The 17,151-nt window shown below is 41.4% G+C and overlaps 1 protein-coding gene across 4 annotated transcripts in view; it reads right to left on the reverse strand.

Moving 5' to 3' along the window:
• The window catches only part of LOC144977198 (putative tRNA N6-adenosine threonylcarbamoyltransferase), a 162,863-nt gene that overhangs the window by 114,657 nt on the left and 31,055 nt on the right, over positions 1–17,151 (reverse strand). For all 4 annotated transcript variants that reach the window (XM_078922147.1, XM_078922146.1, XM_078922144.1 and 1 more), the window contains exon 4: positions 1,658–1,759. In XM_078922147.1, the coding sequence (XP_078778273.1) occupies positions 1,658–1,759 (102 nt within the window). The remainder of the gene's footprint in view (positions 1–1,657; positions 1,760–17,151) is intronic.

Consider the following 17,151-nt stretch of genomic DNA (forward strand, 5'->3'; position numbering starts at 1 on the left):
GTGGTAGTAGTAGTCGTAGTAGTAGTAGTAGTAGTAGTAGTAGTAGTAGTAGTAGTAGTAGTAGTTATAGTAGTAGTGGTACCAGTAGTTGTAGTTAAAATAGTATTGGTAGAAGTGTTAGTAGTAGTGGTGGTGGAAGTAGTGGTAGTAGTAGTAGTAGTAGTGGTGGTGGAAGCAGTTGTAGTGGTAGTAGTAGTAATAGTAGTAGTAGTAGTAGTAGTAGTAGTAGTAGTAGTAGTAGTAGTAGTAGTAGTAGTAGTAGTAGTAGTAGTAGTAGTAGTAGTAGTAGTAGTAATAGTTAAAGTAGTAGTGGTAGAAGTGGTCGTATTAGTAGTAGTAATAGTTAAAGTAGGAGTTGTAGAAGTGGTAGTGATAGTAGTGTAAAATAATTATTCACAATACTGCTGCGAATAGAGGTGGTTTTTAAATATCAGTTGATAATTCGACTTTTTAACACAATTTGTCCCCTTTGAAATAGACTTGTCCAATTTATCTTTTCCTCACAGTAGACACACACACACACACACACAAACACACTCTCTCTCTCTCTCAAATAAGTACCAGAAATAACACAAGTCATGAACTCACGGGACTTTTTTGATTGACAATAAGTTAGCAAGCATTTTTCGTATCCTTTGAATGGGTTGTAGACACAAAATTACACTTCAGAATGTTCCAAATGATCAATCAAAATGTATATTTTAAAACAAAATTATGGTTGACTCTCGTCTTACAGCTCTAAAACTATACAACTCTTCTGATGTCTTCATCATATTTTCTGATAAATTTGCCATAAGATTGCAAATTTCAATCTCTAATTCCACGTATTAAGCGAGATACAGCCACAAACCAGAAGAAGAAAAAAAACAAAGAAAGAACGTAATTTTCGGGTTCTGCTATCTTTGGGGTCATCCAAATAAATGACACATTTGAAACTGAATAACTTTTTTTTATTTATGAATGGATTTTCATTAAGATATTAATTCAGTGGAGATAGGGCTTTCATTTAAGCATAGTATTTCCCACAAAAATAGAAAACAAAATTGCTAATTTATATACTGACGAGTAAAAATTCTGTCACCTCCAACTACCCTCATTTATTCTAAAAACACTCAAATAAGAACTATTAATTACTAGGATTCTTTATATTCAAATGGTTTTCTGTTTGAAAAGGCAGCACGCATTGTTGAAAAACACCTACTTCACGGCAATCACATGCATATAGACAGGTATTACACCACACAATCAAAACAACTCACTGTAACATGCTGTTTTAAATAACAGATCATTTGTCCTATCCGAGCTAGTACTGAACTTGTACTTTATTCCCATTACAAAATCTCAATCTCAATCTTTTATTCAAAGTTAACTGCACAAGACAAGTTTGTGACTAGCAGTAGTTGGTTCAATAAGTGGGTTCATATCACAGGTCTACAATAAAATAATATTCAATACTATACATATGCTTTTCATAGGTTATTAGTAGAATGAAAATGAATTTGCTCCCTCTCATGTGTTATTTGTTAGGATTTTTTTGGTCAATATGTAACCCAGCAAAGAATATAATTGTCTAAATTTTAATTCAGCATTTTAATTGATATCAGTATCCACAACTATCCCATTATAAATAAAAAAGGTAAGGAAGATCGAAGGATACGTCCAATGCAATGGTTGACAGCCACAATAGGTTTCTGCCATAGCTGGGCTACAGTTCTGGCTACAAGAGCTGTGGACACCAACGGGGCTCCCATACCTGGACCTGGAATAATCATAACAACAAATTTATTAACAATAAAAATTAACAATGACAATAATAATAAGAATTTTGTTTGTTTTTGTTTTTTAGGTGTTTAACGGCGCTTTCGACACTATTTAGGTCATTTAAGCGCCCGTTTCTGTCTTTCATCAATCTTTTATCGGCCCAGAGGGGCCACAGCTGATCAAAACGTGTACTGTTGTAATAAAATCTTTATAAAATCATAATAGTTACATGTTTGTTAAGTAAAAATATCTATTTACAATTTCTGCAGGAGTTCACATTCCTGCAGATATTTTAAAATTGTAAGCGGATCGACCGACTGGAACAGAGACTTCAAGTCTCTGTTATCATAATGTTGTGACCTTATCTGTTCTAATTCTGTACATTCAATTAAAATGTGTTGAACTGTCAGGTCACAGTTACATGTTCTGCAGAGGGGTTTTTCATCCCTCTCCAGAAGGAAACGGTGAGTGAGGGCAGTATGTCCGATCCGGAGTCGAGTTATTTTTACCTCGTCTCTTCTTTTTAGCCCCGAGTTGGGTCTGGGGCCGAGGTCACTTTTAATTTGTTTTAATTTATGTACTTCTCGACTCCAGGATCGTTCCCATTCCTTTCGGACATGTTTTTTTATATTGATCTTTAAATCCGCGTGTGGGATTTTGCTGCCCTCTTGTAATTCTTGGCTCACCGCCTCTTTTGCCAGTCGATCCGCTTCTTCGTTCCCCTGGATACCCACATGACTAGGTACCCAGAGAAAACAAACTTTCTTTTTCTTAATAAATAATTTATTTGCACCTTCCAAGATACTTATGAGTCTTGGATCGGTGCAATAAAAATTTGAGATCCCCTTAAGTACGGACAGCGAGTCAGACAAGATCAAGAATTTATTTTTATTCGATCTCTCAGCCAAACGGAGAGCATTTAGGATTGCTCTCGATTCCGCTGTAAAGATCGAAACATTTCTATCCAGGCGAAGTGATCCTGTGCCTTCCGATGAGTGATAGGCACATCCTACTGCATCTGCGTTCTTTGAACCATCCGTAAATATGTGAGTATGGTTTTTGTATGTTTGTAATATTGCTTTTAGTGTCTGTAAATATGTGGGTCTGTTTGTGATTTTTCCAGTTTTGTTAGGTCCAAATTTATGTTTGGTCTATGTATGGACCATGGTGGTGTCTTTGCCTGGACGTATGGATGTATCCTATCTAGACTGATGTTCATGTCTGCGATGTCTTTTTTTATTCTGCAACCTAATGGTGGTGTCATTTTTGGGTGCTTGCGAAATTTTTCTTCTAGTGTCCTATCCGTGTAGTGTACATGTTTGTGTGCTGGGTTGTCGTGCAGCGATGTGACCTTAGTAACATACTGGAGAGCCAGTTTTTTCCTCCTGAGATGGAGAGGTGGCTCATCTGCCTCAGCATAAAGGCTTGCCACTGGAGAAGTGCGGAAAGCCCGAGTGCCAAGCGCAGTCCCTGATGATGAATTGGGTCCAGCATGCCTAAGTAGGATGGTTTTGCAGAGCCGTATACAAAAGATGAGTAGTCCAGTTTTGATCGAATAAGGGTTCGGTATATCTTTAGAAGAGTGTTTGTGTCCGAACCCCATTCCATGCTCGACAGAACTCTCATTATTCTCATTGCTTTCATGCATCGCAGTCTGAGATCTTTGATATGGGCGAGGAAATTTAGTTTCCTGTCAAAGATCAAACCCAGGAATCGGGCTTCGTCCTTTACCTCAATTCTGGAATTGTTGAGATAAAGGTCTGGTTGTCTAATGCAGGTGCGTTTTCGGCAGAAGTGGACAGCTACTGTTTTTGATGGGGAGAAGGAGAAACCATTGAGATTTGCCCACTCCGACAGTTTGTTTAGTTGGAGTTGTAACTGTCTCTCAATGGTGTCCATACTCGATTTACTTCGATAGCATACAAGAAAGTCATCAACATATAAGGAACAGTCAACATTCTGTCTCATTGCATTCACTATTGAGTTTATTTTAATCTCAAACAGAATGGGAGACAGAATGCTACCCTGTGGAACTCCCTCTTCCTGATCAAATGGATCAGAAAAGGTGGATCCTACTTTGACCTGAAAGGATCTGTTGTTTAAAAATGCTCTGACAAACATTGGAAGGTTTCCTCGTAGATCAAGATTGTGCAGATCTTTGAGGATTCCGAATTTCCAAGTTGTGTCAAAGGCCTTCTCAAGGTCAAAGAAGATTGCTACCAAGTGCTCACCTTTGGCAAAGGCCTCACGAATGAAGCTCTCTAGTCGAACAAGGTGATCAACAGTTGATCTGTTCTTTCGAAAGCCACATTGGAGGTCGGAGAGGGAGTTGTTGTGTTCCAAGTAGAACATCAGACGCTTGTTGACCATTTTCTCCATCAGCTTGCATAGGCAGCTGGTGAGGGAGATTGGTCGGTAGTTTGAAGTGTAAATGGTTTGTTGTAGTCTTCAGTGTTTGTAGATGTAAAGTTTATTGGTGTGTTTTCTGCGTTTTTTTGTTTGTTTGTTGCTTTAGGTCTCTTCCAACACAATTGAGGTTATATGAGAGACCGCTGAAACAAAAAAACAAGCAATCTAACAAAAATAGTACAAATGCGTTTTGTTTATGGCGCAGAAATTGTGGTGTGTGGTGTGCAGACGAGGAGTTGTGCGCCAGCCTCTCGGCCAGAGTGTTGGCAATTTCTTGTTCTGTTTCAGCCACGGATCCATCGGGACGTGTCAAGTGATTTAGTGAATCACTATCGGATCCCTTCAGTTTCCGTAACATCTTCCACACCCTATTCAGGGGTGTCTGGCTATTTATTTTTGAGGCAAAGTTTTGGAAGGATCTCCGTTTGTTTTCTCGGAAGATCTTCCTACACTTTGCTCGTAGTTTCCTAAATGTTGCGAAATTCTCAGGGATTGGGAATCTCATCGCTTTCCTGTATGCTTTTTTCTTCTCCCGTAGGGCCGCTCGACATTCCTCTGAAAACCAGGGATTGTGTTTTCTCTGTCTACCAGAGGTTGTTGGTATTGTCGAGCTGCAGATATTTGTTAAAATATTTTTGAATTTGTCATAGCTGTCCACCTCTGTCGTAAGGAGTCTGTGACACTCCTGTGAGAAAGTTTCCCAATCTGCTCGCCAAACACTCCAACGTTTGGGCTGTGGGGCCCTTGAAGTCGGGGTGATGTCTAGGCAGACTGGAAAATGGTCAGAACCGTGATCGTCATCGATCACAGTCCAGGAGAGCTCTGGAGCTAATGTAGGATCACAGAAAGTGAGATCAATGGCAGACGTGGTAAGATTGTGAATATTTACCCGTGTTGCCTCGAGACCGTTTGCCAAGTATACATCCATTTTCATTATGAAAGCCTCCACTGCCTTTCCCCTCTGGTTTGTGTCTGTGTTTCCCCAGAGAGGACTGTGAGCATTGAAATCTCCCATTATCACATAGGGAGGGGGGAGTTGGTTTAGAACTCCCTCTAGCTCGGCAGACTGGAGGCGATGATCTGGTGGGATGTACACAGAGCAGATGGTGATTGGTCTGTGCAATGTCACTCTCACTGCTATTGCCTGTAGATTTGTTTTCATTGGTATCAAGCGGTGGGGGGTGCTCTTCTTCGTGAGAATTGAAACTCCCCCACACGCTATCTGGCCATCAGAGTGAATCAGATCATTGGCCGTATATCCTTTTACTGTGTAGTCGTCTGCTGGTAATTTTGTTTCCTGCAGACAGACTACATCAGGATTCCTCTGGAGGAGGAGGTCCAATTCTGTTCTATTTGATCTGATCCCTCTGATGTTCCAGGAAATTAATCTTGTCTGACTAGGTATCCTAATTTTTTGTGGGGAGGTTAGGCAGTATGCCTGCCTTCAACCCTTTTACTTTTATTCTCCTAGGAGGAGAGACTTCCATAGGAGAAGGAGGCCCTGTGGAGGGCCTCTCGGTTTTTTTAGGGCTGAGTTTTTTTGAACCCTTGGGATTTTTAGGTCCCTCTGGGTTTTTAGATTTTTTGGGGCTTTGAGGCCCCTCAGGGGGATTTGTGGATCCCCCGACTGGTGTTGGTGGCTCCATATTCTGGGAAGGGGTGGAGTTTTGTTTTTGGGGGGATAGAGAGGGCTCAAGGGAGTGGAGATGGGGGGTGGGTCCAACATCCACGCCCATGAGGGGGAGAATTTTTTTGTTTGGGGAAGGAGGGGGGGTGGAGGTCGCCTTGGAGGTGGATGTGGAGGGGGCTGCAGGTTCCACATCTTGAACCTCCAATGTGTCAAAAAGATTTTTTGACACATTTGTGACCTTGTTTTTAGGTCTTGATGGCTTTTTCTTTTGAGGACTGTCTTTTCTAGTCTGTGCGATTTTGCCATGGCTGTTTTGGTTATTACCAGCAGCCCTGGCAACTTCTGCATAACTCTTGGCAGAAGTAGTGACCTGCCGAGGGGGGCAGATCACTGCTTTTGCCTGAGCAAACGTACCGCAGTAAGTGGCTCTGTATGTCAAGATTGCCTTTTCTTCTTGCCACTTAGGACAATCTTTCGAATGTGCTGCATGCTTGCCTTGGCAGTTCAGACAACAAGGGTCCACTTTGCAGTTTTCCTCATTGTGGTCTTCTTTGCCGCAGCGGGGGCATGTAGCTTTACGGCGGCAGTTTGTTTTAGTATGGCCGTACCGGTGGCAGTTAAAACATCTTATGGGGTTCGGGACGTAAGGCCGAACCTCCAAGTCGAGGTATTCAATTCTTATTCTCGACGGGGGTCTCGGGCTGTCAAAAGTCAGGATCCAGGTGTTGGTCTGGATTGTGTTGTCGCCGCGGCGGATGCTAACCCGCCGAGCTTCGACAACACCCTCCAGTTCCTCAACCATCTCCTGCTCCGAACAGCCTACCAGATCTCTGCTTCTTATGACACCTTTTGACCTATTGAGGCTCCTGTGAGCCTCAACGGTGACTGGGATGTCAGAGAATCTGGTACATTTCAAGAGGTTCTCACTCTCTTGTCGACCCTGCACTTGTATCATTAAAGTGCCAGAGTTGTTCCTGTTTACTGCCTTTGGTGTACCGGCGCCAATTGCTTTGAGTGCCTTACTGATGGTGAAGATACTCAAAGTGTTCAGTTTAATATTATCCTCATTCGGTTGAATTACCAGGAACGGCGAGAATTTTGGGGTTGCCATTCCTGGTAAGTCATCAAGAGTCATCGGGGCAGTTATCTTTCTTTTTTTACCTGTCTGGGGTGGGGCTTTAAGGGGAGAGTTTTTATTATTTTTGGCCATGATATTTATAAGATTTTATTCAACCCGGCTATATTGTGCCCACTAGCACGGCTCAGTCCCACACTTGGGGGGTAAGGCACTCACCGAAGCTATACTCCTCAAGTCTGGCCTCCTCTTGTCCTTCCATGGTCCTTGGGGGAAAAAACAAAAACAAAAAAAAAAACAAAAAAAAAAAAAAAAAAAGGACTCGAGGGGGGGAGTTGGGGGACGTCCCGCCTCCAGGCCTTTCTCTCGGATTGACCCTAATCTTTGCATTGCACAAAGACTGACTGCTGATTCAGAGATGACAAACCATGATTAAAAAGAAATTTCATGGGGGACAGGAACTAGATATGGTTTTAAATCTAGTCCTTCCAATCTCTTTGCCTAAATGGAGGGGAGTGCCAAAAAATAGATTTGGCATCTCTGCGTTGGGTAGCTCGGGCCATCTACAAGGTAGGCTACCCACCCGTCTTTAGAGAAGCGTCAAGCCAAAGAGGAGTGTTGGGGTAGAAACACCTCGCAAGGTGAACCCCCCTCAGCCTCCAGGATCAATAGCTCCTCCTTATCGGGGTCCTCTCGGAACTGCGCACCCTCAGCAGAAAGGTGCCTGCTGTGCAGGATTTGGAAAGGAATATCTCCTCGTTGAACCTATTTCAACGGTACAGGGTATAGAGATACTGGGGGATAGAAGACAGTTAAGAAGGCTTGTTTTCCTCCGTTCTTTCTCTCTCTCTGTCCTGGCAACTCAATTTTGATAAGGAAGGGAAATTTGGAATCATTGGGGAAATGGGGTATGGAATGGAAATCAGAGCTCAAATATGGTAAAAGGGGGTGGGATTTGTGCTATGCCATCGCCTTCCCTTGCTCTCTTTAAACTGAAACCGTCATTCCTCAAAACATCTTTTATATACTACGTTCTTGGGATTTGGGGGGAGAAAAAGTTTGGGGATGATTGCCAGGACAAGAAAAATAGCAAAATGGGTGAATGAAGCCATTCTCATAAAAAGGGCTGGGGTGTGGGGGTCTGTGGAGCCACTGTGTCTCTCCATTTTTCTCTCACCAGTCGGGTGGTTTTTCTTTGGTTACCACCAAACCAGAATGGCTCTTTTAGTCGCCTTCTACGACACGCATGAGCTTACGGTGGCTCAATTCTTTTCCCTCTCAGTTGAGGGACCCCGGAGACCACACGGGGTGATGATGCTGTGATAGTGGTTGTAGTAGTAGCTGTAGTAATGATGATGTGGTGGTGGTGGTTGTAGTGGTAGTGATGATGATCTTGTAGTGGTGGTTGTGGTAGTAGTGGTAGTGATGATGATCTTGTCATGGGGGCTGTAGTAGTAGTGGTGGTAGTGATGATGATGATGTGGTGGTGGTACTGATAATGATGTGGTGCTGGTGATCGTAGCTGTAGTTGTAGCAATGATGATGTGGGTGGTTGTTGTAGAATTAGTTAACATGATGTGGTAGTATTGAATGTAGTTGCAGTAATGGTAGTGATGATTATGTGGTGGTGTTTGTAGCAGTCGTGGTAGTGATGATGATGAGATGGTGATCGTAGTAGTAGTGGTAGTGATGACGATGTGGTGTGGTGGTTGTAGTAGTAGGTGTAGTGATTATGTGGTGGTGGTGGTTGTAGTAGTAGTGGTAGTGACAATATTATGATGGTGGTGGTTGTAGTAGCAGTGGAAGTGATGATGATGTGGTGGTGGTAGCGATTGCATTAGCAGTGGTAGTGATGATGATGTGGTGGTGGTGGCGGTTGCAGTAGTGGTAGTGATGATGATGTGGTGGTGGTGGTTGCAGCAGTAGTGGTATTGACGATGATGTGGTGATGGTTGTAGTAGTAGCGGTAGTGATGGTTGTAGTAGTAGTGCTAGTGATGATGATGTAGGGGTGGTAGTAGTAGTGATAGCGATGATGTTATGATCGTGGTTGTAGTAGTAGTAGCAGTGATGATGATGTGGTGGTGGGAGGATGGGGGGAGGGGGGATTCTTGGAACAATTTGACCTCACCGAAATTTGACGGAAGTTGCCCGTAATCAGGAATTTTTTGCTCCAGACAGGATTTTTTCCAGTGAAACTGGAGTTTTGGTATCACTGATTAAACTTTTTAATAGTAATTTTTTCTTCTTCCAAGCGAACCTGCTCAGAGTCTCAGGCAGAAGTCTCATTCACGACTTGTTGAGTCATTTTTTAAAGTTTCCACAAACAAAAGTGTGTACTTTCAACGATCTGTAATTTTTAAATAGTTTTTTAAGCTCAAAGCAATATATCAACAGGGCCTTCAATATCTGAATAATTCCCTTTCATTACATTTTTCTTTTGACACGAAAGTGTAAATCTCCAAGCAATATGGCTGGTATATTGTTGATGATGCAGGTTTCCTTGGTAACGAGGCGCTGACTACAGAAATAAAACAGGGGGTTTGGACAGACTAAGAGTAAAGGAAAAATTCATACCAAGACTGGGGCTATAATCTAGTACTAGTAAGTACGAAATTTCATAGTAAATCACTTGGTCATTTCAGACCTGCCAGCCTTCCCAGTATGAATAAAAAAGTGTATTTTGTCCCTAAATGTGGAAAAAAGTATGCACTATACAACCAAATCAAAATCAAAATAAACTCTAATCTACATAATTCGAACACTTATTCGCAGCAATCTCTTGTAATTACAAAATTATCTGGTTTATCGACAAACTAAACTAAACCAGCATTTCAAATTAGTATAAGGTTCAGAAATTGCAATATCTTAAGATAATTGCTTGCAAAACACCCAAATAAATTACCAAAAGACCCCAATCATGTTGGTAGTATTGATGCTAGTGTCAGTGAAAGAGGCATAAGTTGTAGCGATGGTGCTCTAGTGGCCGTTTTTTGTTTTTGTTTTTAAAGGTTTTACGGAGCTTGCAACACATTTAGGTTATATCAGCGCCAGTAAAAAGGAAGAAAATGGGATAGTAAAAAGTTCTAGAATTACAATTAAAGCACCCAAGAGAAAGGAAGACAAAGGGGAACTGGGAACAAATAGGGATCAGATGCAGATTCCAAGAGCAAACCATCGATGTACTTAGTTTGAGATCACCTATAAGTCTCATCCGGACACAAGCACAAAAACCAACAAAGAGGAATACACTCAAATGCTTACATTATACATTAAAAATAACAAATTTGTTTGTTTTTGGGTGTTTAACGGCGCTTTCGACACTATTTAGGTCATTTAAGCGCCCGTTTCTGTCTTTTATCAATCTTTTATCGGCCCTGAGGGGCCATAGCTGATCAAAACGTGTACTGTTGTAATAAAATCTTTATAAAATCATAATAGTTACATGTTTGTTAAGTAAAAATATCTATTTACAATTTCTGCAGGAGTTCACATTCCTGCAGATACTTTAAAATTGTAAGCGGATCGACCGACTGGAACAGAGACTTCAAGTCTCTGTTATCATAATGTTGTGACCTTATCTGTTCTAATTCTGTACATTCAATTAAAATGTGTTGAACTGTCAGGTCACAGTTACATCTTCTGCAGAGGGTTTTTTCATCCCTCTCCAGAAGGAAACGGTGAGTGAGGGCAGTATGTCCGATCCGGAGTCGAGTTATTTTTACCTCGTCTCTTCTCTTTACCCCCGAGTTGGGTCTGGGGCCGAGGTCACTTTTAATTTGTTTTAATTTGTTATGTACTTCTCGACTCCAGGATCGTTCCCATTCCTTTCGGACATGTTTTTTAATATTGATCTTTAAATCCGCGTGTGGGATTTTACTGCCCTCTTGTAATTTTTGGCTCACCGCCTCTTTTGCCAGTCGATCCGCTTCTTCGGTCCCCTGAATACCCACATGACTAGGTACCCAGAGAAAACAAACTTTCTTTTTTTTAATAAATAATTTATTTGCACCTTCCAAGATACTTATGAGTCTTGGATCGGTGCAATAAAAATTTGAGATCCCCTTTAGTACGGACAGTGAGTCAGACAAGATCAAGAATTTATTTTTATTCGATCTCTCAGCCAAACGGAGAGCATTTAGGATTGCTCTCGATTCCGCTGTAAAGATCGAAACATTTCTATCCAGGCGAAGTGATCCTGTGCCTTCCGATGAGTGATAGGCACATCCTACTGCATCTGCGTTCTTTGAACCATCCGTAAATATGTGAGTATGGTTTTTGTATGTTTGTAATATTGCTTTTAGTGTCTGTTTGTAAATATGTGGGTCTGTTTGTGATTTTTCCAGTTTTGTTAGGTCCAAATTTATGTTTGGTCTATGTATGGACCATGGTGGTGTCTTTGCTTGGACGTATGGATGTATCCTATCTAGACTGATGTTCATGTCTGCGATGTCTTTTTTTATTCTGCAACCTAATGGTGGTGTCATTTTTGGGTGCTTGCGAAATTTTTCTTCTAGTGTCCTATCCGTGTAGTGTACATGTTTGTGTGCTGGGTTGTCGTGCAGCGATGTGACCTTAGTAACATACTGGAGAGCCAGTTTTTTCCTCCTGAGATGGAGAGGTGGCTCATCTGCCTCAGCATAAAGGCTTGCCACTGGAGAAGTGCGGAAAGCCCGAGTGCCAAGCGCAGTCCCTGATGATGAATTGGGTCCAGCATGCCTAAGTAGGATGGTTTTGCAGAGCCGTATACAAAAGATGAGTAGTCCAGTTTTGATCGAATAAGGGTTCGGTATATCTTTAGAAGAGTGTTTGTGTCCGAACCCCATTCCATGCTCGACAGAACTCTCATTATTCTCATTGCTTTCATGCATCGCAGTCTGAGATCTTTGATATGGGCGAGGAAATTTAGTTTCCTATCAAAGATCAAACCCAGGAATCGGGCTTCGTCCTTTACCTCAATTCTGGAATTGTTGAGATAAAGGTCAGGCTGTCTAATGCAGGTGTGTTTTCGGCAGAAGTGGACAGCTACTGTTTTTGATGGGGAGGAGAAACCATTGAGATTTGCCCACTCCGACAGTTTGTTTAGTTGGAGTTGTAACTATCTCTCAATGGTGTCCATACTCGATTTACTTCGATAGCATACAAGAAAGTCATCAACATATAAGGAACAGTCAACATTCTGTCTCATTGCATTCACTATTGAGTTTATTTTAATCTCAAACAGAATGGGAGACAGAATGTTACCCTGTGGAACTCCCTCTTCCTGATCAAACGGATTAGAAAAGGTGGATCCTGCTTTGACCTGAAAGGATCTGTTGTTTAAAAATGCTCTGACAAACATTGGAAGGTTTCCTCGTAGACCAAGATTGTGCAGATCTTTGAGGATTCCGAATTTCCAAGTTGTGTCAAAGGCCTTCTCGAGGTCAAAGAAGATTGCTACCAAGTGCTCACCTTTGGCAAAGGCCTCACGAATGAAGCTCTCTAGTCGAACAAGGTGATCAACAGTTGATCTGTTCTTTCGAAAGCCACATTGGAGGTCGGAGAGGGAGTTGTTGTGTTCCAAGTAGAACATCAGACGCTTGTTGACCATTTTCTCCATCAGCTTGCATAGGCAGCTGGTGAGGGAGATTGGTCGGTAGTTTGAAGCGTCCGAATGGTCTTTCCCAGGTTTTGGGATTGGAATCACGGTGGCCAGATTCCAACTAGGTGGAAAAGTCTGTGTTGTCCATATCTTGTTATAGATATTCAACCTCACCATTTTACAAAATGCAGACTCAGTCCCCACCCTTCTTCACAGAGCTCATATGTCCCTGAGTCATCCCGATCTAACCATCATCTCCTCTGACCTTCTGAATTCTTGTCACATTAAATTCCTGGATGAAATAGGCAGTGACCATAAACCAATTTTAACACAAATGACAGTTCAAACACAGAAGAAAACATTTGAGCAGAAATCCAAATGGAATTTCAAGAAAGCAAACTGGGATGTTTTCACAGCAACATTAGATAACCAGCTTCCAAAAATTACAGATACATCAAGTGTAGAACATTTAAACGAAGCCCTCACCAAAGCCATTCTTGCAGCTGCAAAAGCAGGAATTCCAAGAGGTAGTCGACAGAATTACAAACCCTTCTGGAGCAAAGAAATTGAAAAAGCAGTAAATGTAAGAAAGGAAACAAGGAAAAACTTAGAGGAAAACAAAACCATTAAAAACAAGATTGAGTACAATAAAGCATCGGCAATTGTCAAAAGAACTATTAACAACGCTAAAAGAAAGAAATGGGCAGACACATGCGCTAATATTGACCTCAATCAAAATGGGAAAAAAGCATGGGCCTTACTTAATAATCTTAACAATGAAACCCCGAAAACCAACCCAAAGCCCATGAAAACTACAGAAGGAACAATCGTAGATGACCAAAAAAAAGCCATGATCTTCAACAAACATTTTGCTTCAGTAAACAAGGCATCAAAAAGAAGTGAAAAGGACAAAAAATTGATTAAAGACCTTAAACATCAAGAAAAGGCCCCAAAAGCTATCTCATACCTGTTCAAAGAGGGCTTTACCATGTCAGAACTTCACAGAGCTATGAAAAAACTCAAGTTAAGGAAATCCCCTGGACCAGATAAGATACACAATGAAATGCTCTTGCATCTTAGCGTGAGAGGTAAACAGATGCTTCTCAAACTTATAAATCTAACATGGGAGACAGGAATAGTACCAAGGGGATGGAAAAATGCTATTATAATTCCAATCTTAAAGAAAGATAAACCACCCGACGAAACGAAAAGTTACCGACCAATATCTCTCACCTCATGTGTTGGAGAGATCGCTGAGAGAATGGTTAATAACCGTTTATACTGGTGGCTGGAGACATGTGGCCTACTAAATAAATATCAGGCAGGCTTTAGGATAGGGCAAAGAACAGAAGATCAATTGTTTAGATTAAGTCAAAAAATAATTGATGGCTTTCAAGATGGAAAACATACAGTCGCGGTTTTTGTTGATCTCCAACAAGCCTATGACAAAGTATGGAGGAAAGGGTTGTTATCAAAAATGATGGACTACGGAATTGATGGAAATCTCTACTTCTGGATTAAACAATTTCTCAGTAACAGAACAATCCAAACAAAAATTAATAACGGACTGTCAAACAGAGAAGTATTAGAGGAAGGTCTCCCACAAGGATCCTGCCTCAGCTGTACTCTCTTTCTTATTTTTATAAATGATCTACCAAAAGTATTACAGACAGAAAAGGCCCTATATGCTGACGATTTAGTTATGTGGTATACTACGAAGCACCTACCAATAGCCTCCAATAGAATAAATGAAGATTTAGAAAGCTTAAACACCTTCTGTGATAAATGGAAATTAAAAGTTAATTGCAATAAAACAGTCTACTCTATATTTACTAAGAGCCATCCTGTTTCCAAGAAAGAAATAACACTCTCCATCCAAGGCCATCGACTCGCGAAAGAAGAAAACCCCACATATTTGGGCATACAGTTAGACAGACAACTATCTCTGAACAAACACACTCAGAATGTAAAAATCAAAGCCACAAAGAGACTCCAGTTACTAAAACGACTAGCCAGTACTAATTGGGGAGCAGACAAAAACTCGCTTCGACAACTCTATTTATGGACTACAATTTAGCCCTCCAAAATGTAGGTAGTAAAAACACACACAAAACCTTGGACAGAGTACAAAACCAAGCCCTTCGCTTCATCTCCCGTGCCCTGAGATCGACACCCACAGCAGCATGTGAAATACATACTAATGTGGAACCACTTGGACTTCGCAGAGAATCAGCAGTGCTTGAAATGGTTGAAAGATATAAACGAAAAGAGGAAAACCATCCAAACAGAATTCTGGCAGAGAAATGGAAACCAAGAACGAGATTAAAACAAAAATCCCTGCTACACATTGCTAACAACTTGAATGAAAGACACAGACTCCCAGAAAACAGAGAAAAATCTATTTTAATCAGTCAAAAACCTCCATACGCCGAACTAAAACTTCCAAAAATAAAGACTAACCTCGTAGAAGAAACAACAAGAAATAAAAACAAATCAGATATACAAACATTAGCAATGAAGACAATACAAGAATACCAAGACAACTGGATACATGTTTACACAGATGGATCTGCCCACAAAGGAACTAAAAATGCTGGGTATGGGTTTGTAGTAGAATACCCAGATAAAACCTGTGATAAAATCCACAATTCTTGCGGAAGCTCCTGCTCAAACTACGAGGCAGATGCAGTTGCAATAGAAGCCTCACTGCGACACCTCTCTTCTGTTTTCCAGCTAAACCCTTCAAAACTTCAAAACACTGTCATCTTCACAGACTCCAAATCGGTTCTCCAAGCTCTCGATTTAGATAAACTCTCCTCAACGTTCAATAGTTTAAGATCTCAACTAGATGAATTCCTTACAACACACAGAGTAGACTTATCTCTCCAGTGGATACCGGGACATTCAAATATACCAGGAAATGACAATGCAGACAGACTAGCCAGACTCGGATCAACACTTTTACAACCATCAATTCCAGTTTCCTTAGAACAGCGAAACAAATAATCAAAACAAATAAGAGAGAAGAATGGATGAACAGTTGGGCAATGAGCACCACGGGTAGATGTATGTTTTCCCATATGACCACTCCTGTAAAGACTGATTGCCTAAATAAGCTCAGAAGACACCAGCAAAGCATCATCTTTCAACTAAGAACACAACACATACCGCTCAACAACCATTTAAGCAAAATTACAAAAGACACATCCCCTTCCTGCCCCCTATGTCAACACCCCAATGAAACAGTAACACACCACTTGCTTGAATGTCAACCTCTTGAAGACCTGAGATGCACATTCCTCCCTCCAAATCCAAGCATCAGTAACACACTTTATAGTCACCTGGAACAACTAGGGTATATGTATGTTTTCCCATATGACCACTCCTGTAAAGACTGATTGCCTAAATAAGCTCAGAAGACACCAGCAAAGCATCATCTTTCAACTAAGAACACAACACATACCGCTCAACAACCATTTAAGCAAAATTACAAAAGACACATCCCCTTCCTGCCCCCTATGTCAACACCCCAATGAAACAGTAACACACCACTTGCTTGAATGTCAACCTCTTGAAGACCTGAGATGCACATTCCTCCCACCAAATCCAAGCATCAGTAACACACTTTATAGTCACCTGGAACAACTACAAAAGACATCTAACTTCTACGTCATGGCACAAGACCGAAGGGCTAGAGCTCAGGTGGTCGCTGGTTCGGATAAGTAAGTAAGTTATAGATATTCAAAAGGACAACCAGACTATCTTGTGGAAGATGTCGGAGTATTTCATAACTGATGTTGTCAGGACCCGGTGCTGTGACATTTGTGTCACGGAGGCAGGCACCCAACTCCTCAAGTGTAAATGGTTTGTTGTAGTCTTCAGTGTTTGTAGATGTAAAGTTTATTGGTGTGTTTTCTGCGTTTTGTTTATGGCTCAGAAATTGTGGTGTGTGGTGTGCAGACGAGGAGTTGTGCGCCAGCCTCTCGGCCAGAGTGTTGGCAATTTCTTGTTCTGTTTCAGCCACGGATCCATCGGGACGTGTCAAGTGATAACAAACATAATACATAACAGAGAGATGATTTACACGTAAAAAAATATCATCTCCCAAAACAATAACTATGCATTTGACTGTTTCCCTCCCACCTAGGAATCAGGCCAGGGCCAGGAAAAAACCATGTAATCTCATTCCAAGACAAAGACAGAAAGCAAGTTGGAAAACAGATATAGGGGATAGAAGACACAGCAAGTACCTCCCTGCCCACTATGGGAGGTCAGGAACCCCACCCAGCTAGTGGCCGTATTGATGATGAAGCTATGGTGGTCGTGGTGGTAGTAATAGTGATGATGATATTGGTTGTGGCAATGGCAATCAGGGTTCCCACTCAAAACCCATTTCAAAATTCAAGACTGCCAAATTTTTTTCAAGACCAATAGTTTCTCCTCAATGTCTTCACTCGAACTGGCAGAGTGGATTTCCTTTACTGTTCACACACACCACCAAATCTCAGCATCAATGACATCAGACTATCTAATGATGAAGGCATTGGCATCACCTGTGCCTGCGTTGAATCAGAAGCGCAAGAGCTAGTAGACGTGGACGGCTTTGCAACAAAGTTAAGTAACGACCTCCTGTCACTCTTAGATATAGCCAATGCTAGTGACTTGTGATTGTTCCCTTGCATGTGGGAAGTCAAAG

Source organism: Berghia stephanieae, chromosome 7, assembly GCF_034508935.2.
Source record: "Berghia stephanieae isolate SIO BIC M18660-M18661 chromosome 7, UCSD_Bste_1.3, whole genome shotgun sequence".
In the NCBI taxonomy this organism is placed as follows: domain Eukaryota; kingdom Metazoa; phylum Mollusca; class Gastropoda; order Nudibranchia; family Aeolidiidae; genus Berghia; species Berghia stephanieae.